The 24,277-nt window shown below is 42.7% G+C and overlaps 1 protein-coding gene across 1 annotated transcript in view; it reads right to left on the bottom strand.

The window, feature by feature from the left end:
* EIF5B (eukaryotic translation initiation factor 5B) overlaps positions 1 to 23,632 on the bottom strand; it is a 39,020-nt gene extending 15,388 nt beyond the window's left edge. The window contains exons 1-10 of the mRNA XM_048493183.1: positions 23,407 to 23,632; positions 11,302 to 11,427; positions 10,314 to 10,398; positions 8,919 to 9,573; positions 7,930 to 8,156; positions 7,002 to 7,152; positions 2,934 to 3,029; positions 2,434 to 2,520; positions 1,802 to 1,888; positions 820 to 1,118 (exon numbers count right to left, since the gene is read on the bottom strand). Of these exons, the coding sequence (XP_048349140.1) occupies positions 820 to 1,118; positions 1,802 to 1,888; positions 2,434 to 2,520; positions 2,934 to 3,029; positions 7,002 to 7,152; positions 7,930 to 8,156; positions 8,919 to 9,573; positions 10,314 to 10,398; positions 11,302 to 11,427; positions 23,407 to 23,441 (1,848 nt within the window). The 5' untranslated portion in view covers positions 23,442 to 23,632. The remainder of the gene's footprint in view (positions 1 to 819; positions 1,119 to 1,801; positions 1,889 to 2,433; positions 2,521 to 2,933; positions 3,030 to 7,001; positions 7,153 to 7,929; positions 8,157 to 8,918; positions 9,574 to 10,313; positions 10,399 to 11,301; positions 11,428 to 23,406) is intronic.
* Between the last annotated feature and the right edge of the window lie 645 nt (positions 23,633 to 24,277).

Raw genomic sequence — 24,277 nt, 5'->3', positions numbered from 1 at the left:
GGATATGCCTTAATTTTCCTTGGACATTGATGGCAAAATTTGAGATGTGTTCTTGGAAGACTGATTAGTTAGATTACAATTTAAAGTGTTTAGACTAGCCACGTGGAGTGATGGGAGATTTCTTCCATACACATGCATAAGTTATAATTCCCAGTATGATGTGATTTTGTAGGGAGATCAGGCTTCAAACTTGGACTGCTGGTGGGGCTGCTCACAGAAGACCTTATAAGCTCCACAGTCTTTGTTTTATTCATAGATGAACTCTTCTTCAGTAGGTAGAGCTTCTCTATAATTATTTCTTGAGCCTGTTCAGAAAGAGTCTGGAAGGATTCTTTCAAGATTGTCCTTCAGGACTTTACTTTCTAATAATAAGTCAAAGTTGGAGCAAGAGTTATTGAGCAGAGCAGTGTGTGCTGAATTGAACGATACCTCCTGCATCTGATTTATATTATTCAAAGTTTCTACAGGTAGCAGGTCAATTTGTTGCGCCTCTCCCTTGAACAGCAGTCTTAAGTGTCTTTGAACAAGTTGCATAGAGTTCCCTCTAGAGTTACAAACAGTTAAACAAACTTTGTCTGGATGAAGCAAAAGCGGGTGCTGCCATATTGTGATTTGTAACAGATCATAAATTGTCGTGACACCTTAAGTTTGTCATAACAATCAGCATAATATTTTTTAATCAGTGAAGAAGCAAAAGTTTTAAATAGGCTTCAAGGGAACATGCAGTTCACCAAGGAGGAACGACCCCCATTTCCAAAATGTATAATAAGGTTCATTCAGACTGAATATATAAATTATCAGAAGTTGATGACCACATACCTCAATTTGCCGCTTGGCTCTGTCATAAGAACGTTCTTCTTTTGTACGGTCGTCATCAGAATCGGACTCAGAATCAGAGCTTACTTCTTTGCATAGTTTTCTCTCTGCCGCTTGTTTCCCAGCAGCCTGAGATTCCATTTCCCTTTCATCTGAAGTCTTCTCATCTTCATCTTCGCTTCCCTCACTTTCCCCATCTTCGTAGTCTTCGCTGTCTTCATCATCGTCATCATCCTCTTCATCTTCCTCGTCCTCATCCTCTTCATTTTGTTCCTTGACTTCAATGTGGACAGTTTTTCTCTCTGTGAACAGGAGATAGAAAAGCTGAATGCGACTAGGTAGGATTCTAATTTTACATAGCTCTGAATAAAGTAAGCATAGGAAACATTGGCCTGGATCCAAACAACTGCACAACTTGCTCAGAACACCTGAACAACCTTCAGACAGTTCTGAAACATGTCCCCAAGTCTTCTTTGAAACTGAAGGAACTTTAAAAGACAGTTTATCATATAGCACGGGAGGGTCTAGTAAGTCCTTACTATGACCATCACACTAAGCAGCCAGTAGTTCCTCTCATTTTTCTTGGCTACGCAGAAGTTCTCTCTAAAGAGGGAGCCCCCCACACAGCCAACAAATAAGCTGTTTTTCTTGTCTACCATCTGTTCGTTTCAGCCACAATCTACCATCTTGTCTACCATCTGTTCGTTTCAGCCACAATCACAACTGCTAGCTGATCATAAGGTCCCATGTGTTTTATACCCTTGATGTGAAACACTAGACACACCTGGGATAGCAGATGTGAAAACTGCCAACACAACAACAGTCTATTTTCCACACAACACCACAGAGCATACAGCTGTTTAAAACAGTGCATGAAGATGAGCACGTTGTTGTATTTACGTGTTGGTTTTCTTTCTTATTTCACACAAAGTTTTTCAGAATTAGGACAAGGAGCAGCAGAAGCACTTTTCAAAATGAAACTCACTCTTTTCCCTTTCTTCATCACTCGCCATAGCTTCCCAGTCATCCAAACCTGCGTCTTCAGGTTCCTCTTCTTCCTTTTCTTCTGAAACTAAGTAATACAGACAGGCTATAAGGACTAAGAAAAAATTGGATCACCCACACGTTTTGTAGTTATACCATTAAGCCTGACTAGCTTGAAGATGGTACCCAAAGCTGGTTTATCTGGCCTCATAATATAAAAGTAAGGAAAAATAAAAAATCTTCAGAAGGCTCAGCTTTCCACAATTCAAATTAAACGTAGCTGGGCCATACTGCAACCAGTGCTCACTCTGTGTTTTCCGCCCTGCGCCCCCAGCCCCTCCCCCCCTCCCACTTACCTGCAGGCTGGAGAATTGGCCTGTTCCCTTCAGGCTGAAAATGGCCTGGTGGGAAACTAAACTTCCCATGAGACCTTGGGGTTCGCAAGGTCTCCTGGGAAGTGTAGTTCCCAGCATGCCATTTTCAGCCTGAAGAGAACAGGCCGCTTCTCCAGCCTGCACTGTTTCACTAAGGTAAGCGGGGGGGGGGGATTTTCCACCCCCCCCCCAGCATGCGCCCTGTGCAATGCCCCCTCCCCGTCCCCTGGTAGCTCCGCCTCTGTGCTTGATTACTGACCTGGTTCTGCTTGAGGAGTAATCTCTTCTTTCACCGGTATAACTGGTTCTATAGCTTCTTCAATAGTGGACGTTGGCTCCATGATTTCTAGAATTGTAAGAGAAAACATTACAACAGATCTGTCTGAAGATTTTTTTTAAAGTGCATTTTAAATTATTGTTTACCCAGATCAAACCTACCTACCACAAGCACAACTATATTCATGATCCTTCAAAATCCAGATTTCTCTGAATACAGCTAGACAGCAGGTTAAAGATTCTCAACGTTTACAGATCACTCACTGTTTATAATAGCTGAGAAGGAACCAGCTACCACTATAGCTTTATGTCCAAGCTTTGAAGTGATTTGGACTTTGTAATTAAGACTGTGCAGTCCATTTTAAAAGAAATCAGAGTTCTCTTCTCCAAATGCTTTTTAAAAAAATCAAGCATTCCAGTCGATAAACTCTGCTACATACAAGAACGGCACTTTTAAAAAACTGCAAAAGTGAGTAAACTCGCCTTCTTTGTTCTCTAGTTGCTGCTGCTTCTTTTTCTTTTTGTCTTCATATATAGGCCTCTTCTTTGGCACAGAATCTTTGGATGGCACCTCAACACCTGCCAAACAGGAACCAAAATATTCAAAGTAATATTGCAGCAATATGACAAGTCTCGTAGCTAGCGAAACTGAATTTGCAAATTAGCAAGGAGCCATAAGGCTCAAACATGAGGCCAAAAATTTCACCTGAACGAGCCCAAAGCACTAATTTGGTAAAGCATAATTTAGCTAATTTCACTGCATTATTTCCAAGACTCTAAAATGTTCATGGTGAGTTAGAATTTTGTCAACAGATGGTAAACAAGACAGCAGATAACATGAGGAGGAGATGCTGGGGGCACTGGTGAACTTTGTGGCACAAGCCAAGCCAGAGTCATTATTTTCAGGAATGGATTCTGAACAACTGAGTCAAATGGACAGACAAAGTTCTAGACCAGGGGTAGGGAACCTGCGGCTCTCCAGATGTTCAGGAACTACAATTCCCATCAGCCCCTACCAGCATGGCCAATTGGCCATGCTGACAGAGGCTGATGGGAATTGTAGTTCCTGAACATCTGGAGAGCCGCAGGTTCCCTACCCCTGTTCTAGACCTACTGGAGAAATTAAAGTCTCCAGGTCTTGATGGCATCATTCAAGAGTTCTTAGGGAACTTAAATGTGAGACTGGTGATCTTTTAACCAGCATATGTAACTTATCAGCAAAATTAGACACTGTACCAGAATACTGGAATGTAGTAAATGTAACACTGATTCTTTAAGAGTTCCACGGGGAACCTGGAAATGATTTCATTTATTTAAAACATTTCTATATCACCTTTCCACCCAAACAGGGTTTCTAAGGCCAGTAAGTTGAATATTTACCCCAGGCAAATTAGCAGAAACTGTAATCAAAGATGTACGGAGGAGCAAAGCCTAGTGATGAAAAACATGCCTAACCAACCTTTTGAAATTCTCCAAGAAAGTGAACAAACATGTACACAATGGTGACCCAGTAGACACTATATAATTGAACTTTCAAAAGGCTTTTGTCCAGGTACATCACCAAAAACTCCTGAGTAATCTCAGAAGTCACGGCATAAGAGGATGTGCCCTCTCATGGACTGAAAAATGACAAGCAGAAGAGAGCGGGAATAAACAGTCAGTTCTCTCAATGGAGGGAAGTAAGTAGTGGAACCTCACAGGGATTGGGATTGGGGCTGATGCTATTTAATCTGTTTATAAATTATCTGAAAATGTGGTTGATCATTAGACAAGTATGCAGATGACCTAAAATTATTCTGGATGGTTAAAAATAAGGCAGACTGTGGAAAGCTGCACCAGGCGCTCCATAGATGTACCTACAAACTAAGTGTAAGATGATGGAGAGTGGAACAAAAAAGCCCAGCTTTAAGTATATGCTAATAGTCTCCGAAAGTTCAGATTGTGAGAGGGGAAAAAAGTATGGGCTAAGAAATGGCAAATGCAGTTCAATGTAGCAAAATGCAAAGTGATGCACATAGGGGCAAAGAATCCAAACTTCACATACACGCTACAGGGGTCAGTGCTATCAGTCACAAACCAGGAAAGGGATTTAGGCGTCTTAGTTAATAGTTCCATGGGAATGTCAACTCAATGCATGGCAACTGTGAAAAAGGCAAACTATATGTTGGGGATAATTAGGAAAGGAGTTGATAAGAAAACTGCAAAGACTGTCACGCCCTTATATAAAGCCGTGGTGCAACCGCACTTGGAGTACTGTGTCCAGTTCTGGTCGCCACATCTCAAAAAGGATATCAAAGAGATAGAAAAAGTGCAGAGAAGGGCAACAAGGATGACTGAGGGACTGGAGCACCTTCCTTATGAGGAGAGGCTGCAGCGTTTGGGACTCTTTAGTTTGGAGAGGAGACGTCTGAAGGGGGATATGATTGAAGTCTATAAAATTATGCATGGGGTCGAAATTTTTCTCTCTTTCTCACAATACTAGAACCAGGGGGCATACATTGAAAATGATGGGGAGAAGAATTAGGACTAATAAAAGGAAACACTTCTTCACGCAACGTGTGATTGGTGTTTAAAATATGCTGCCACAGGAGGTGGTGATGGCCACTAACCTGGATAGCTTTAAAAAGGGCTTGGACAGATTTATGGAGGAGAAGTCGATCTATGGCTACCAATCTTGATCCTCCTTGATCTCATATTACAAATGCCTTAGCAGACCAGGTGCTCAGGAGCAGCAGCAGCAGAAGGCCATTGCTTTCACATCCTGCATGTGAGCTCCCAAAGGCACCTGGTGGGCCACTGCAAGTAGCAGAGAGCTGGACTAGATGGACTCTGGTCTGATCCAGCAGGCTAGTTCTTATGTTCTTAATGGGGTAACAGTGAATACCACAATGAAAATGTTAAGCTGGTGTGCCACAGCAGTGAAAAAGCAAACTATACCAGTATTTAAAAGGAACTGAAAATATAAGAGCCAATTCTTGAATGCCCTTGTACAGATTGATTGGGTGGCCTCATTTCGAAGTAGATTAAAAAGGACATTGCAGAGATGGACAAAGTACAGGAGAAGGCAACCAAGATGATTGAGGGATTGGAGCACCTTTCCTATCAGGAAAGGCTGAAGAGTCTGAAAAGAGACTGTTGGGAGGGAGAACACAATAGAGGTTTATAAAGTTATGCACTGAATAGAGAGTAGAAAAAAAGAACTTTTTCTTCCTCTTCCGAAAATACTAGAATGTGAGGACATCCAGTGAAGGTGATGGGCAGTATATTCAGGACAGATAAAAGGACATATATCTTTACTCAACACGTTATTAAAATATGGAATTTGCTGCAACTGGATACAGTTGTTTCACCAAGGGTCAAGCAAAATCTTTGCAGCCATTTCCTGTCCCTCACAGCAAAGTCCGAAGTTCAAACACCATCAATACCTGGCCAAGACAATTTCCAAAAGCTCAAAACCAAAAATAGCCAAGTATACAAATTGTAGATAAAAGCAGGAGACTATCAAGAGCTACAGCGGGCTGTTGCCTCAGCACTGTCATCTTCCTGACCTCCAGTTTGCTCAACAGAAATCTCTTTTCCCATGAGCTGCTGTTAAGCCTGATAAGACAGCATCAGTGACAGAAACAGTCCAGGGTCTATCTAGAGTGTGGGGTTAGAACCTCGGGGTGGGGGTGGGAGGTTGTGGGGGAAGGAAGGCTTTGGAGTGACAACTGAAATACATGCTATATATTCTAGACAAATCTTTTAAAACTGTAAATGAACAGTTTTAATTTGATTCACGTACAAAATTATTTTATTTGGCATATTTATGGAATTTGGAATTATAGGTGCCTCAGTTTTCTAGAAACAAAATTGTGATGACAAATGCACCTAACCCTGAAGCAGACATCGGCAGACTGCTTCACCCTTTGCCATCTTAGCCCACATATCCCGTATGAGAAACGAAAGCGGAACGTTAAAAAAAAAATCCAAAGTAGTCTTCAGCAAACCTGCCTGACAATGGCCAGGTCTTTCCTATGCTGAATACCCTCCCTACAGATGGGGATGAGTTTACTGTAATTTAGATGCCAATTCTCTGAAAGTCGCTGAGTTGTTTTAATAGTGCCCACTGGGACTCTTACACCTTTTTCAGGTTTTTTTTAGCCATTTATTTTTAATTTCTGTTGACAGATTTACACTGTGACTCATAAAAAAGGACCCCTTCTTCCTGCAACTCCACCCCAAATTTTAAGTGCTACGAAACACTTAATCTGCAGGTTTTAAAAATGGTAAGGCTTAAGATGCATGTGTTTACAGATATTTCAGTACATGCGATACACACATTTCAGCAGCAAGCATATCATGCTCCTATCTTTTGTACACTGCCCATCAAGATTTGGCTTCCTTCAATTCTGCTCCCAAGCCACGACATGCAACATCAAATAAAAGATCACAGAATAGCTTGTGTTCAGCAATGGAGCATTTCAAACACTCGAAAATATTTCATAATGTTTTAGTCTGAATAATAAACACACAAGGCAGTCAGAACATTAGTTGCAAAGCAAACCTTACCCTGAGCTTGCAGTAACTTAAGAGTAGCCTCAGCTCTGGCTCTAGCTTCTCTCTGAGATTTAGTTAAAAGCTTTCCCTCCTTCTTTAAACGTTCTTTTCTCTCTTTCTCTTTTTGCTTCTTTCTCTCCTTCCGTTCTTGCTCCAAGCGTTCCTAAAAAGACCAAGGTAAATCTATTATCCTTTCCACCCCATTGTGTTAGATATTGGCATATAGCAATTACCACTCTAATGCACAGTTAGTTGGTGGTAAACTCAATGCATTGATGCTTCTAGGTGATGACATTTGAGTTTTCCTTTTGGGGTGTAAAGTACCTCTTTCTACTTTTATTACCCTTGAAACCAGGCAACAAAAATAGGACTTTTATTGACTCTGTATCTCCTGCAACAAATTTAAAGATGCCTCAGTTAATACAATGACTTAGAAGTGATTTCTAGTCTGACTAGAGATTTTGAGTCTTGCTGGTTTACACAGATATTCTATGGAGTGTGACTATTTTTTTTGCTCTTGCTTGAAGTAACTTGAAACCTACTGCTTGAATCTACTCTGCATCTAATATGTAGGGGTTTAGCACCATGTCCTGTGGCATTCTCTCTTCCCAATGCTCTTTTTAACAGACTTTTAGTAATGTCCACTCTGAGGAACAGTTCTGGTGAACTCAAAAGCCTGCATACTGGTATGTCACATGTATGCTACATGGCCTGTGTTCTTGATTTGTAGTATTTACAAAAGGGCTAGTGTTAATCACATCCAGGAGTTACTGGTCCCTCCCTCCCCCACCCCCCCACCCCAACTCTCAGGAGAACATTTATTGGCAGCAAGCAAAGGGTAATGATGCTTAGTGATCAACACAACATAATCTGCATTTCAAAGCCAAAAACACTATTTTACTCTTCCCACCCGCCCCGCCCCCATGAAAAGTTGCAGTACCTCCTCTTTGCGCTTGGCTTCTAGCTCCTCAAGTCGCCTGATCCGCTCCTCCTCCTCCCTCTTGGCTCTTTCCTCCTCTTCTTTGAGCTTAGCCAGGGCTTCTTGCATGGCTTTCACTGTGGCTTTGCTGGGACCCTTTTTCTTCTCTTTTTCTTTCTCTTTCTCTTCCTTTTCAGTTTTCTTTTTCTTTTTATCTTTCTTCTTCTTCTCTCCTTCATTATCATCAGCTAAGACAAAAAGTCCCCTTTTTTAAAAAAACAGGAGAACTAAAGACATCGGCCAAATAGCTCTTTAAGGTATCCCAAATGGCCTGGGTATAGGCACTGCAATTTATTCATGTTCTTCCCCATAAAAAAAAAAAAAACTTGATTCCCAAAACAGCTCTGAGGCTGCTGAACATGGCATGAGTTAGGAAAGCAACTGATCCTGTAAGAGAGAGAGAGCTGCTTCCTGAAAAAAAACTTTGCTCAGAAGCAGTCGTGCACTTCATGAGCCTCTGGAGCCGGGCAGGAGTAAATTACAGCCACCTGAATAACTATTATTTGCAACTACAACAGTCAATGAGCCAGCAAAGCAAGGCAGCAGCATGACTGATTACTGGACATCTCTAACTAAATTCAGAAATCCCTCTTCCCAGCACACACCAACATTTTTGTTTTGTTTTAAAGATCACCAACAGGTGGGATCGACCCGATCAGAATGCTGCAGTCAGCTCAAGAGTTACAAGTTTTCACCGTGTTACGTTCTGAAGCCCATCAAAAGCCTAATAGCCTCACAATCTAATTAAAAATTGGACTGCTTCGGAGTTTATTTATAGCACTTGTAGTCTGCCTTTCTCAAGACAACTCAAGGCAGGTGAATTAGGTTGTATAAGAATGAGCTGCTAGGTATCAAACAGATCCTTTTCCAGCCTTGCACGTTTCTAGCTAAACATTTAGCTCCTCCCACAAAAAAATAATTTTTCCACATTTCCCCCCAACTTTACTAACCTTCAGCTGCTACAGAAGCCTCTCCCTTATCGATGGCAGTAGATGCTGGCACAGATTCAGAAACAGCTACTTTTTCAGCTTTCTTTGGAATCTCCTTCTGCTTCCCCTGTTCTTTACCAACCTCCAAATCTTCTTTTTCCTTCTGTTTTCTTATTTTGGCTTTTTCCTCCTCCCGCTTTTTTTTCTCTCGTTCTTTTTTTTCTGCCTTCTTCTGAGCCACAGTTTTTATTTTGAATGACAAGTCCTCCTCTTCATCACCACTGTCAGCCTCAGCGACTGCCTTGGCCTTCTGGTTTTTCCTTTGTCCTTTTTTTGACTCTGAGCCCTCATCCAATTCGTCATCACTCTCCCCGGAGGATGCTCCTTGGACGCGCTCCTTGCTTTTCTTAACACTAACGTCATCTTCTTCGGAAAGCTCCTGTTTCTTATTTGACTTCTGAGCTTTTCCTTTCTTTTTTTTAAGTGTTGTATCAAAGTCGTCATCACTACTGCCAGAAGGAGCTTCCTTTTGGGGTTTGGGGGCTTTCTTAGATTTAATTTCTTTATCTTCCATTTCTTCACTGTCGTCGTCATCCTCCAAGCTGAACTTTTTGTTTTTCCCTTTCCTTTTTTTATCTTGTTTCGAAAGGCTGATTTCTTCGTTTTCATTCTCTATCTGATAAAGCAAACAGGCTTTTTAAACAATTAACTTTATCAATGGAAAATAGAAGTCTCATGCTTGAAAATATTAAAAGCTGTAACATCCCAATTTGTCAGGATATGGACTACAGAATATACGCAAACATGAGAGACGTTCCTTCTTCCAATATAATATATGTAATGTTATTTATCAAATGCTTTTCTCAGACAGCCTAATCACTGTATTGTCAAAGGCTTTCACGGCCGGAATCGCTTGGGTGCTGTGTGGTTTCCGGGCTGTATGGCCGTGTTCTAGCAGCATTCTCTCCTGACGTTTCGCCTGCATCTGTGGCTGGATGGCTGAAGATGCCAGGAGAGGAAATGCCAGAACACGCCATACAGCCCGGAAAAAACACAACACCCAAGCCTAATCACTGTCTGCAGGCAATGTACAAATTATTAAAGGGAGGGGCTACATGTCACACACAACATACAGTGAGACAAATGCAAACAATTTTGCCCCTTTGTGATAGGTTCAGAAAATAGTGGACGGTTCGCTAATTCCTTACTGCAAAAGTTACTTGTACGTTCACAAAGACGTGGCATTCATGAACGTGGGAAGAAGCCTACATATTCACATATTACTTTCACAAGTGAAAGTTTACCTGGACTGTAAAATTTGGGGCAAAATGTATTTTACAAGTCACCTTGGAAAGGGTTTTCAACTATAAAGCAGCACTCTGGATGCAATTTCGCTCAATTATTTTGTTTGCTTACCTTTACTGCAGGTGGTTCTTTTTCAGCTTTCCCTCCTTGTGCCTCTAGAGACAATTCTTCCAACTCCTTCAAGATATCATCTTCACTACAATAAGAATTACATTTTTAATGCTCACTTTCAGATAAAGCAGGGATCTAACTGGCTGAATCTGGCAGCTAGAAACGTGCTGGCTGACCCTCCAGATTCCAGCCCACTTTCTTCTTTTTGTCTGCTTGGCTCAGAGAAATCAAAAGGAAGGAGAGAAACTGGGTCATGTAAAATGCACTTTCTTCTTTTTTTTTTGTGCCCTTCTGTTTGTCTCCTACTCTTTATTCCAAGGTAAGAGATTAGAAAGACTAGAAACACAGGCGGATTCCGCATGGGCCAAAAGCAGTGGTGTGAAAACGGTGTAAACCTTTTTACACTATTTTAAACCCTTTTACACCATTCTCCCACCACTGTTTTTGGCCCATGCAGAATCCGCCACAGAGAAGGAGAGGTGTGTGAGACACAGAAATCTATTATTTGTGCACCCTTGTTTCTCAAGTCCCCAACTTGAGAAAGGGCTTAAGGAGGAGCCGAAGTATTATGCATATTCTTGCATCCCCGCCCCCGCATTCAAAAAAATTTAACAGAACACAGAATGAAGGGACAGTGCTTGTTTGGCCCCACTGGTAACACTACTTGTCAACCAGGCAAGTCTACATTCAGCCCATGTCCAGAATGTGGTGCATACATTTATCTCCAAAGGACAGTGAAGTATCAAGGCAACAGTCTGTTTGGGGCACAGGAGCTGGATGCAAAGCTTACCTTGCCTCGTCCCAGCCCCAAACAATCCTCACTATCACTGACAATTGTACTGTGAGGCCATGAATGAAGCTTTTTTGGTTCATAGAACACACCCTCCAAACCTCTTTGGGTTCATGTTTCTTCATTCAGAAAGGCATGTACACCCAGAAGCCCAACACCAGGCACCTACAGAAGGCAACAAAGGACAAGCATACTTACTCGTATTCTTGTTTTTTCTTTTCCTTTTTCTTTTTGCCTTTGGACTTTGGAGGCTCTTGTTCCTTGGCAGCACCTGCTCCCTCTATTTCTGCAGCAAGAGCGTCAACATCAATGTCATCCTTGGCACTAGAATTAAAAATATCACCATTTAAGGGTCAGCAGCACTGACTAACTGCAGGAAAGGTAACAATGATACAATCATTCTCATTTTAAAAGCTTAACAAACATTTCCTTCCATTATTCCAACTGGGCTAACTTATCACAGATCTATTCCTCTGATAGGTCTGTGTCAGGGGAAGGTGCCACCATCAGAGGAACAAATCACAGAATTCAATCTATAATTAAATTACTTTGTAATTGAATCATATAATTGTAGAGGTGGAAGAGACCGCAAGGGTCATCAAGTCCAACCCCCTGACACGCAGGAATACACAATCAAAGCAACCTTGACAGATGGCCGTCCAGTCTCTGTTTAAAAACCTCCAAAGGATACTCCACCACACTTGGAGGCAGTGAATTCCACTGTCAAACAGCCCTTACCATTAGGTAGTTCTTCCTAATGTTTAGGTGGAATCTATTCCTGCACCTTGAAATCATCACTCCTTGTCCTAGTCTCTGCAGCAGCAGAAATCAAGCTTGCTCCATCTTCAAAATGACATCCCTTCAAATATTTAGACATGGCCATCACGTCACTCCTTAATCTTCTCTCCTCCAAACTAAACATCCCCAGCTTCCTAAGTTTCTCCTCGAAGGCCATGGATTCCATATCTTTAACCAATCTGGTTGACCTTCTCTGGACTCGTTCTAGCTTGTCAATATCCATCCTGAATTGTGGTGCCCAGAACTGGACACAGTATTCCAGGTAAGGCCTGACCAATGCAGAACACAGTGATACTATTACATCTCTTGATCTAGAAGCTATACTCCTGTTGATGCATTTGATGCATTGATGCATTTGATCACATTGGCTTCCTTGGTTACCGCTTCACACTGCTTACTCATGTTCAGTTTGTGGTTTGCTAAGATTTCCAGATCCCTTTCACATGTACTGTTATCAAGCCAGGTGTCATCGATCCTGACACATAAATTTGATTTTATGCTGACAGCAGAACAGACCATTTTGCTTGGCTCTCAGGGCCAGGGATCTACCCAAGTAATCAAGGGGCTGCCTGTTAATAGTTGGGGCCAGCTTAGCGTAGAGAGGCAAGAGACACAGTATGTGTGAGTCAAGTTATTTGGCTTTCCCTATGGCTGGGCCAACACTCAAATTCAAAGTGAACCCATGAAATACCACCAGAACTGTTAGGATTTGGCTCGCCCAAGTGTAAAAGGAACAAATACAACCCCCTCACTTGGTTTATGGACATAGCAACATCTCCACAGGCACTGCCTTTTTTGAGGGGGATGGGGACTTCTGGTAAAAAAAAAGAAAGTTGCCTACCCTGGCTCTAAGCAACAGTGAATTTTTTAAAAATACATGAGATGTCACATGTTTATTTTGAAAGACTGGAACTCATCACCCATCAGCGAGGAGCACCAATAAATATTGGTTTTTTACTATTTTGATTTCACTACATTTTTCAAAAGCTTCTTAAACAAATAAATGTAACTGCAGCTCATCTGTACAGAAAGTGTCTTGTGTAAGAGACAGACTGATAACTTATTCAGAACTGGAGATGCTTGGAACAATGCCTTTACCAACTTTATGTGGTGTGAGTGATTAAAGAGTGGTGGACTCTAGTCTGGAGAACTGGGTTTGACTGCCAACTCCTCCACATGGGCAGCACACTCTTGTCTGGTGAACTGGACTTGTTTCCCCACTCCTCCACAGGAAACCTGCTTTGTGATCTTGGGGTAGTCACAGTTCTCTTGAACTCTCTCAGTCCCACCTACCTCACAATGAAATCTGCTGTGTTGAGAGGGAAGGGAAGGTGCATTTGTGAGAGCCACTTTGAACTCTTAGCGTTTAGGAAAGTGGAGCATAAAAATCAAAGTCAGTGTCTTTGTCTTTTTTTTTAAAACATATGTTCCAGTTTTTTCCATTTTTAAATTCCTCAAGTCTACTATATGAAGAAACAGTGACTTACACCGCGGAATCAAGGGAATGCTAAAACTTCAAAGTGCTAAGGTCCTAAATCCAAGTGGTGTGAGCCTGTATTATTGCTACAACTAAAGTAGTACAAGCCTGAATCACCTCCTGAATAGGGGACTATTGGGAACCCCAGGCTGTAAGTATACGTAAAGAGGAGGAAACATGACCACATATGAAATATTTGTATTTTCAGTTGCATGAAGTTAATGTAAGTGGCAAATTATTAGAACTTTTCTATTACTGTACTATAGCTAAAAGGTATCTTCTTTGGTGTTATAGAATTCACTGAAGTTATTTTCCTCACATGGGAAGACCTGAAAGAGCCAATCAATCAATCAATCAATCAATCAATCAATCAATCAATCAATCAATCAATAGGAAGTGCTGAATTTTGTTTTTTGTTTTGGAGGAACAAGGTTTTTTCAACCACAGCTGACAAATGAAAGGGGGGGGTGCATCTGTGCGCGCGTGCAGAATTCCTTTTCTTAAAGGAAAGAAAAGAGATGTCTCAAGATTCTTTCAAGCATGTAAAGGATTTACACTCAGAGATGTGGAAAGGGTTTCAACTGTATCTAAGAAAAATAGGGAAATTTTAAGGAGCATTAAAACAATCTCCTATGATTTTTCTTCTTTAACTGGCATGGTCTCACTCATTCAAAACAGAACTATGAAAATAGTTGTGTAGGACAATCAGTGATATTAGACAACTCTCAAGTTTATTATAAACATACAATATTTTCAAATGTTTATGGCTTAAATATGAATCATTTGGGCAACAGTTAATATGATATTTTAATATATTAAATCATTAAACAGTTCAGTGTGTTCAACTGTATAAAGTTTAATTTGATATTCAGATATGCTGCTAATCATACTTATTGTGACTATAAGATAATATAGTCCAAATAGTACACTTTATTTTCTTTACTACAGAAATTGCTTTTTACCTTCAACTCCCCCCCCCCCCGCTTCCTCTCTGATGGCAAAATTAAGATACAAGAGCTAAGGTAGAGAAGTTTATAGTTCTTTTACTAGAAAGTACTGAGTGAAATTAGGTCGCAATTCATGAGCCTTAAAGGAAGAGAGCGAGACCTTGCTGAGATATCATCTGAGTGGAGAGAGCCAGTAGCAGAGGCGCCTTGGGATCACGTGATCCGTCTGGCAAACTCTGCCGTGTGCAGCCCCTTGCACCTCCTTTATTGGGGTTTCACTAGGGGGGTGTGTAAAAGGGGTCGACAGGCGGGACAGAGTTGGAGGTCGGGAGATCATCACGTGATGTAGTATGATCTCATCGGGCTGCTAATAATGCAGGAAGGAAGCATCATACGCCTAGGTCTAGATCCCTCATGGGACACCTGGTGACCGGGGCGAGTCAGGCAGTTCATGACCCAAGTGTGGACTCCACGGGGAGCTGGGAGCTTTGGGAGCTGACAGAGCGCCTCCAGAAGGTCAGTAGCTGGCACCCGGCATTCCAGGTTTTATCCTACTGAAGTTCATGCTGGAGTTCATGGGCTCACCCTCTCTACACTGTAGTATATGTGAAATTTGTCTTGGAAATGTAAAAGATTTACATATAATACATCAAACAATATGCTAATTTTATTAAGGATTTTGTGCTATTAAAGTAAAACAAAAATAAGCTTAGAGGTAACTAAGCACTGCAACTACTATAATTTCCCCAAACATCTGTTTTTCTCTCCCCCCAAAGAACCCCACTCTCCACCCACAGCTTCAACATTTCTGGCAATTTTAGATCTCTACTCACAGCGCAGCACAGGCCCCTTCCACACATGCAAAATAATGCGTTTTCAAACCACTTTCACAACTGTTTGCAAGTGGATTTTGCTATTCCGCACAGCTTTAAAGAGCACTGAAAGCAGTCTGAAAGTACATTATTCTGCATGTGCGGAATGAGCCACAGTGAAAGATAGCAAAATGATCCAATTAAGCAACAACATTATTACAATGTATTATATTGCAATAACAGAAATTTAAGGCAATTGTGTTAAAATTCCTCTCTCTGTGTTTGATAAGCAAAGATATTTCAATTGATAAGAAAACTTCAGCTGGAAATGAGCTACAGACAGCCCAGAGGAAATCTGAGGAAAACAACTAGTTTCACAGGAACATCAACACGCAATATTAACTATTTGTCAGAGTTAAACAAGTTAATGATATAACAAAGGACAGCAATCAAAACCTACATTTAAGGACACTGATGAGTACACCATGTAATCTGAAATATTTCAAGGAAAACATACTCATCACCTACCTCAGCCCAGTCAGAGTCTGGAAGAGCTGCTGCGAGCTCTTTTACATACAGTGCCTTGTGCTATTGCAAGCGATTGAGTCAGAAAACTGGGGAAACCCCTTTGTGGGAGGAGCATTCCGCCTAAGGAAGACTTTTCTGCCAGGATGCAGCAAACAGGGAATAGCACAGAGTCTCCTCTTTTGTTACAACAAAAACAATTGATTTTCCCTTCTATTCGATATACTTCTATTTATCAACACACAGAAAAACAGACATATAGAAGCTAGAACAAAAGCCTGTCTTTGACTGCACTGTGTTATCTTTTCCAAAATCTCATAAATTAGAATATCCAGTCCTTTTGCTGATGAAACATGCTGCAACAACGAAGACTCTGGGTTGGTTTGGCCCTAGAACTTCATTGGATATAGTCACACCACTCCTCCTTTCTCCCTACAATTCTATCTTCTATGTGTCCTCTTATCCCTGCTCCTACATACTATCTCTTTCTACACTTCCAGCCCAGGGTAAACCAGGCTGACACCAAATGGGGACTCACAAGGCCACTCTTCTCTTGCAAATGATCACATTAGAACTGCAACCCCTGTTCTGAAAAGTCTGAAACCAAACAAAACTATTTACTCACACCTACTATTTTGCTCAACAGACCTCCAATTTATAAAAGTTGGATTTAGTAGTATATAAAAGCTTTCTGAAATGTTCAGTCACTGTGCATTTTTTTAAAATAAGCATACAGACCTAAAGCCAATCTTTAAATTGCTTAGGATAACAACTAAGCCCAGGCTAGTGCATTTCGGACCTATGTCAGAATAGCATACTGCCAGCTGGTTCAGTAGATATTAGCAGCGTGGTGTAGTAGTTAAGAGCAGGTGGATTCTAATCTAGAGAACTGGGTTTGATTCCCCATTCCTCCACCTGAGTAACAGAGGCTTATCTGGTGAACCAGATGCGTTTCCGCACTCCTACATTCTTGCTGGGTGACCACACCATACCACACCACCCTTCCCTTTTCCCTTCCTTTCTGCAGTGCCGGTGTTGGGCCTCCCCCTAGGCCACAGGTGTCAAACTTGCGCCCTCCAGATGTTATGGACCACAGTTCCCATCACAAGTAGTCCATAACATCTGGAGGGCCAATTTAGGTTTGAACACTGCCATGTTCTAGAAGTCAGTGGTGGCGGACCTTATGGCACTCAGATCAGTATGGACTAGCAGATTCACTTCAGCCTGCCAGCATGTAATAATTGGCCATGCTGGCAGGGAACTGATGGAATTGTAGTCCATGTAACATCGAGTGCCATAAGGATTCGGCCACCACTGGCCTACAGACCAAGCCATGGCACTTCGCCCCTCCATTCTGCAAGAGCATCCTGGAGTGGTAGATATCGAGGCCTCTGTGCAGTGGAAAAGAAATCCAAGAAGGAAAAGATGCATTGAGGAAGTGGGGAAGGGAAAAGAGAGTCTCCTACGCTGCTTTTTAGAAATGCCTGGCGGTTCATCATCTCCTTTAAAGCAGCTCTGAGGAGGGCTAGAGCTGGGAGTGGGAGTGGGCGGGTGGACAGGAGGTACTTGGTGGGATTTTGCAGACCTCCCTCCCCCTCACAGTCTTCCCCACTAATAGTTTTTCAGCCTAAGTCTGTGCAGAGGGACGATTTTTCAAAAGCAAAAATAGCCTAATTCCACAACTGCCACATAACACACGATCGCATTGTCATTTTTTGTTGAGACAGGGTATAGGTAAAAATAAAGAAATCAATATTTCTTATATTAAACATCCTTTAATCAATGAGCAACATATTGACAATCTGCAGGATGTTCTTACTATAAAACATAAAAAATGAAATGTCTTTTGATGTATTGTCTTCATCATTGGTCCCTTTACAGAATGTTAAACATATAACTATTCCTTTATTTAAAACAACCACAAAAAGTAGAATATCAAAAGTGCAAATAAACTGCCAACATTGCACTAACCCACATCCAGCGAGTCATTGAATAAGACCACAGCATAGTCATTCCACTGAATATCAGCAGGTAAATTATCTTGACAAAAACTAATTTGCAATGTCTATGTCAGTCGTGGCGAACCTTTGGCACTCCAGATGTTATGGACTACAATTCCCATCAGCCCCTGCCAACATGGCCAATTGGCCGTGCTGGCAGGGGCTGATGGGAATTGTAGTCCATAACATCTGGAGTGCCAAAGGTTCGCCACCACTGGTCTATGTATTAGTGATGCTAGAAAAGACATACTTCTCTAGATTTACAAAAATATTATGCATTTGTATAAATACTCTAAAATCTTACTCATTGGTTAAAAAAAGTCTATGTAACCCAAATCAAACAGGACATAGCTGTGAAAATTCCATTGTAGAAACAAGTTTGGTCTTCTAGGGCTTACAACAGGAATGTTCTACAAATTACAGATATGTTTATTTATTAAAGGATGTTTAACTTTTGTATTGGTTTCTAAGATTTTTGGTTGTATCTTTATTCCCTGACCTTTTCTGATTTTGCTCAGGTTATTGTTGGCCAAAAACATTCATTCCCGATGGGTTCCAAACATCCTCATTCCCACAAGGTGCTTTTCAACATTGAACTAGCAAGGGAGGGGGAGAGGAATGCTTTTTGCAAATGTTCCATCATGTGTCATAATGCTGCTGTGTCCGCCATTGTACAGAGCATTATTTCCCCTGGGGTCTGAACCCTTGTATTAAAGAGACCTGGGTCATTCAAAAAGGGGGGGGGGGTTCCTGTCACCTGAGCTGTGGAGACATCTTTATATCATTGGAAAGACCCTGACTCCTATGTGTGCATGTGTAAAAAGGAATTATGTTTGCAGGAAGGTATGCAAACAGGGCCAGATTAGCATACCACAAAGTGGGAATTTGCCACAGGCTACTATCACTGCCCACTGCCCACAAAGCAACAGCAAAAAAAAAGCCTTGGCATGTTTCAACAGAGGCATAACATCCAAATCACTAGATATCATAGTGCCACTGTATACCACATTGGTCAAGCCATCCCTGAAATGCTGCTCTAAAGACCTCATTTGGAAAAGGATGGTGACAGAATGGAGCATGAGCACAAGGATAAGGGAGCTGGAGAGGAAGCCCTGTGAAGAAAGCCTGACGGACTTGGGAGTATTTAGTCTGGAGAAGAGGAGGTGGGGGGGGGGCATGATTGCTCTCTTTAAGTATATAAAATGCTGTCACTTAGAGGTACAAATTATGGGCAAAAAGATATCAGCTGGACAAGACAAAAAAAAGTATACCGTATATACTTGCGGATAAGTTGAGTTTTTCAGCACATTTTTTGCGCTGAAAAAGCCCTCCTCGACTTATACATGAGCCACTGGCAGCAGCCGCCACTGGTTGTCCCCTTCACCCACTCAGCCATCTTTTTCTTTCCCCCGCAGGCTCTACAGGCTCCGTTTCAGGGAAGCTGCTGCTCAGGGCAGCCTGTCTTATCTTTCTTTAAAGGGCACTGCTCCAAAGATTGCTTTAGCTTAAGCAATCTTTGGAGCTTTGCCCTTTTAAGAAAGATAGAGAAGGCTGGCCAGAGCAGCAGCTTCCCTGAACGGAGCCTGTGAAAGAAAAAATGGTTGAGTGAGTGAGCAGCGGCGGCATCAGACGGGCAGCGGTGGGCAGGAGCCTGCTGGGGGCCCCACAGGCGTGCACCCAGCATCACAGGTGGCCCCAGCTCTTCCCTGCCCCCGCCTGCTCTGGCGCTTCCTTGCTTGAAAGCAAGGAAACCCCAAAAGCAGGCAAATGCTCTATCTGGCGTTTCCTTGCTTGCAAGCACAGAAACGCCAGAGCATCCAAGGGCTGGGGCTGCTGTGGGGATCTGGGAGGCAGCGGGGGGGGGGGGGTGTGTGTGATCCGGTGGGGAGTGGGCACCCTGGCTCTTCCCTGCCCCTGCCTGCTTTGGAGTTTCCTTGCTTGCAAGCAAGGAAACGCCAGACAGAGCAGTCCTCTGCTTTTTGGGTTTCTTTGCTTGCAAGCAAGGAAACCGCAAAAGCAGGCGAATGCTTTGTCTGGCGTTTCCTTGCAAGCAAGGAAACACCAGAGCAGCCAAGGGCAGGGGCTGCTATGGGGATCAGGAGGCGGCGGCGGGGGGGGGCAATCCAGTGGGGAGCAGGCAACCTGGCTCTTCCCTGCCCCCGCCTGCTTTGGAGTTACCACCCTAGACTTATACACGAGTCAATACGTTTTCGGTGGTAAAATTAGGTGCCTCGACTTATACACGGGTCAACTTATACACGAGTATATACAGTAGTAAGTTCAACAGTGGAATTAGCTGCCTAGAAAGGTGGTGAGCTCCCCCTGCCTGGCAGTCTTCAAGCAGCGGCTAGAGGAACATTTGGTGCGGATGCTTTAGGCTGATCCTGCATTGAGCAGGGGCTTGGACGAGATGGCTTGTATGGCCCCTTCAGACTCTATGGTTCTATAGGTTCTACATCTCCTTTGCAAACTACCTGTATACCCTTCCCTTCCCAACTTACAAACACTCATTTTGTGCTCCTTGCTGCCTGGGCTGCCCAGCACCACCAAGAAACAGCAGGCAGGTGGTGCGAGTGATTTTCTTGATGGTCACAGCAAAGTCACTCCCAGTTGCACGCACCACCCACTGCTACTGAGGAAATGGCAAGCAGGTGGCTGTGAGCAGGGATGGTGGAAGGGGTCATGAGCAACCAAGAGGAGGACACACATGCAGGTGCAGAGTACTTGGTGGGGGCAGATAAGCAGTTGGGGGGCTGATGGTAGGTAAAGAAGGAGTGGACTATAGAACACTCTCTGCCAAACGTTTATCATTCAACCCCCCCCCCCTCTCCAGAGTTCCTAGGAATGTGGCATGTGAGTTTCTACTGCATCCCTACAGCAAAGGATAAAGTCTTCCTTTACTATGTTCTATGTGTCAGTGAAGCAGGAAAATGCACCAGCATCACTAGGAACTGGCTGTTTGTTTTCACAAATGATTGATATAGGGGCTGGTGAGCATTACGACTGTGTTCTGATTGGTGTGTTATGACTGGTGAGCCTTAGTGAGGAATTTTATCACCATGAAGCCCAGTGCATTTGGTTACCCTTTGAGGTACTGTACATTTTGTGTGAGAATGTGTTTTAATTCTGCTGAGAGTACTTAGGATACCAAATACTTTTGCTGGAGGTCAGTAATGTGTTGGCAGGATTATACCAATTCTGGTAGACTCACACAAAATAACTGGTAGTCGTGGACAAGATTCTAAATATATAATCAGGCAGTGTAATTATTGGAATGTGGGTCTAGGCTCTCAAGGTTCAAATCCCCACTCTGCCATGGAAACTTGCTATGTGACCTTGGGTAGACACACAGCTTCCCAGCAAGTCTTTCCAAGGAACTAAACTTCTCTCTTTTTTCTTCTTCATAGTGCAAAAGAAAACATTTAGCTACCGAAAACATACATGCATGTATGCATGTATATACAATCAAGTCCCAACACTGGAAAAAATTAAACCTTTAATTTGTGGAAATTTTCAACCTTTTATAGATCTACAGATTGAGTTGGAAGTGTTAGTACATGACCTCAAGAGAGCTAGTACTAGTAAGAAATGTAAACCACGTTTGTCCCTGGCCTGGCACCAGGTAAACCAGTGATTTGACTCAGTATAAGGAAGATTAGAGACTTGTGGTGGAATGGCATTTCACTCTGGTTGAGCCTGAGTACTCCCAAACGATACATTTCTGATAGGGACTATTTCGGACTGCTGTAGAGCAAGTTTTTCTTAGCACTCTCCTCCCCAGATACAGGGGACCTGTCAAATTGGACAATTGGCCTGGGAGGGTCTGGATTTTAGACCCATTAGTTCTGAAAAAATCCAGATTCAGCAGTGTGAGTGAGCCATTCAGCTCTAGGAAAAAAAACATTCCCCTTATCTTTGTTTTTCTTCTCGTTAGTCTTTCTCTCGTTTTCGTGTTTCTCTTTTCCTTTTTGATCTCTTATTTTTTCATTTTAAAAGTTATAATCATCATCATCATCACGATTACTGTTAACTTTTTTCCTGTAAACTTTTTTGTTGAAAAAATAAAAATTATTTCTGAAAAAAGTATAAAGGTAGATTCATATGTACACTATAAGATAGGAATGATTATTTATAAAAGTTGGCGCTGTCACAATCTCAATATAGAAATCCATTCTTAACTCTAGTACAGATTATTTTATTCTGCTATTCATCTGCTGAACCCTTTCTCTCATAAGGCTGAACCTACGTTGCTTCTAAATATAAGTAATATTATCTTCTCTTTGTTTAGGGTATTGTTTCAACATGTAACATTGAGTATATATATGCAACTGCCTGAATAAAAATCAAAGACTGTATATTTCATAAATGTACAAAAAAGTCCTACTAATGATACACACCATCAGTAAGTTTAGATGTGATTGTTCTGGCAGGATAGAAACAGCATATTATCCATAGGTTACATAAAAAACTAAGTATTTCGCCATGGGTTACATAAGTATTCTGCCATTCTAGTTTGCACCTACCTATTTAGGCATCCAATATTTCTTTCTCCATTTTTAACCTCTTCCCATTTCCTCTCACACAGGTACACATCATGTTACTTTGTTTCAAAGCTCGAAAAACAAAGTTCCAAGGTAACAAAGTTCCCATTATAAACCCTGCCAGAGCACAACTTTGCCAATTTGTCTAAAAACTCAGCATATTTTTAACCGCAGCCAAATTTTTGTACCCCAGTAAACCACTTTAGCCAACACCTATTATAATCCAATCCACAAATTCCAGAGATCATTGGATTTCTCTGCTGCAAAAAACAAAAAGCAACCTCACAGCACCATTCAGCAGATCTATCTGATGAAATGTACGCCAGACGTCAATACACAGCAGATCATGATGGTAACGTATGATTTACACCCCCTTCCAAGTTCACAGTAAACACCACTTCCAAATACTAACATTTCCAAAAGTCAGGCACCTCTCTATTGAACAGCTGGTAATTACAATGAAAAAGATATTTCAGAGCATGACCTTTCCCCAGCCAAGGTATCACATGAGGATAGCATGATATGCCCATCATTCTCCACATGTGCATGAAAAGGCCTTTCCATATGCCCCCTTGGCTCCAAATTTGGGCCACCCTGGGTCTGCGCAGTCTCAGCAGCAGAAGCGGTGCTGCCTGGGATTTGGCAAGATGGTTAAATCATGGCTTCGGTGCTCCCAACTGGAAAAGCAACTCTGGTCGAGAGGGCACTCATTACCAACACGTCCGGGGCGGAAGCTGACAAATACACCCCTCGAAATAATGGTCGGAACTGTCTCTACCGAAATATTTCTTCCTCCCCCAACTAAACAGGGAGAGGGGAGCGCTCAGACTTCGAGAGGGGCGTCACGCCACAGAAGTGGAAGGGAACGACGTTTACCGGGGCTCCTTGTCCCCCGTCCCACCATCACATGGGAGGGGGGGGATTATGGGGAAAAGCCATACGGAGATAGCCCTATGGGGCAGAGCCCCCTCAAAAAGGAAGTGGGGTGAGCAGGGGATAGAAGGGCAGCTGCCCGTCCTGAAGGCTGCCTCTGACAGTCTTCGCCTTAAATGCTCTTTGTTAACGAACCATGGTAGGAAAAGCCAACCTGGGGACGACAGAGAAGCTTGATTCAGCGTAAGGGAGGAGGAGGTCCGGAGCCTGCACCCCCGCCATACAGGGCTCCTGTTCCCCCATGGCCAGCCCCGCCCCCGCTTTGGCTACCTGTCCTCGCTCTTGTTTTTCTGCTTCTTGCCCATGGCTGTTGCTGCTGCTGCTCACAACCGTCTCTCGCCTTGCGCAAGGCCCGGTCAGCCACATCCACGCTCGCCTGGGCACCTACGAGGGCCAACGCGACCCAAGGAGCAGCCGTCACCACCGCGCGCAGGCGCCTTACGACTCTCCCCAGAAGACGGACCCGAAGCACGGTGAGCATAGGATGCGGAAGCGCGATCGAGGGCGGAAATAGGAGGAAGTCGTGCAGAGCGCAAGGCTCTTGGGTTGCTACTGGCCGAGGAGGTCGCCCCCTCTGGTCGGAGGAGCGAAGAGCAGGCTCGCTCTGGGACTAGTCGTCGTTGACTGTCGCAGCGGCATGAGCAAACAGATTATCTACCTATTCTACTGTAAAATTTTGATCAGTGTTTAAAATACGTCTTTATTTTTATTAATAGAAATTACGAAAATGCCTTGAACAAGGTTAAATCATTGGCCGGCTGAGTAAATGGCAAGTAATCGGTGGAAGTGAAAGCGCACCCACCAGGGTGTTTCATTTTGGTGCTCTTTCCCCCAGAGTATCAAACCAAGCCTGCCTTTCCTTCACTCACCCCAGTCATATTCTTCAAATTGGAGCTATCTCGAGGGTAAAACACTGCACACTTGTATTTACTAGCCACACCATAATACGGAAGAATAGTCTTTTTAAAATGCATTCAGGTAAATTTAAAGTCAAATTCAGTTTTCATAAAGACGAACAGATAGTAAAAAGAGAGAGAACCAGTGTGTCAAGATTACAGTATTTGACTGGGATCTGGAAGTCCCAGAATCAAATCCCCAGTCTGCCATGGAAGCTAGATGAGTGACTTTGGCCCAGTCACAC

The sequence above is a fragment of the Sphaerodactylus townsendi genome, linkage group LG04, assembly GCF_021028975.2.
Source record: "Sphaerodactylus townsendi isolate TG3544 linkage group LG04, MPM_Stown_v2.3, whole genome shotgun sequence".
NCBI classification, from domain to species: domain Eukaryota; kingdom Metazoa; phylum Chordata; class Lepidosauria; order Squamata; family Sphaerodactylidae; genus Sphaerodactylus; species Sphaerodactylus townsendi.
The sequence above is the reverse complement of the archived record's forward strand: the minus strand, read 5'-3'. Positions and strand labels throughout refer to the sequence as shown.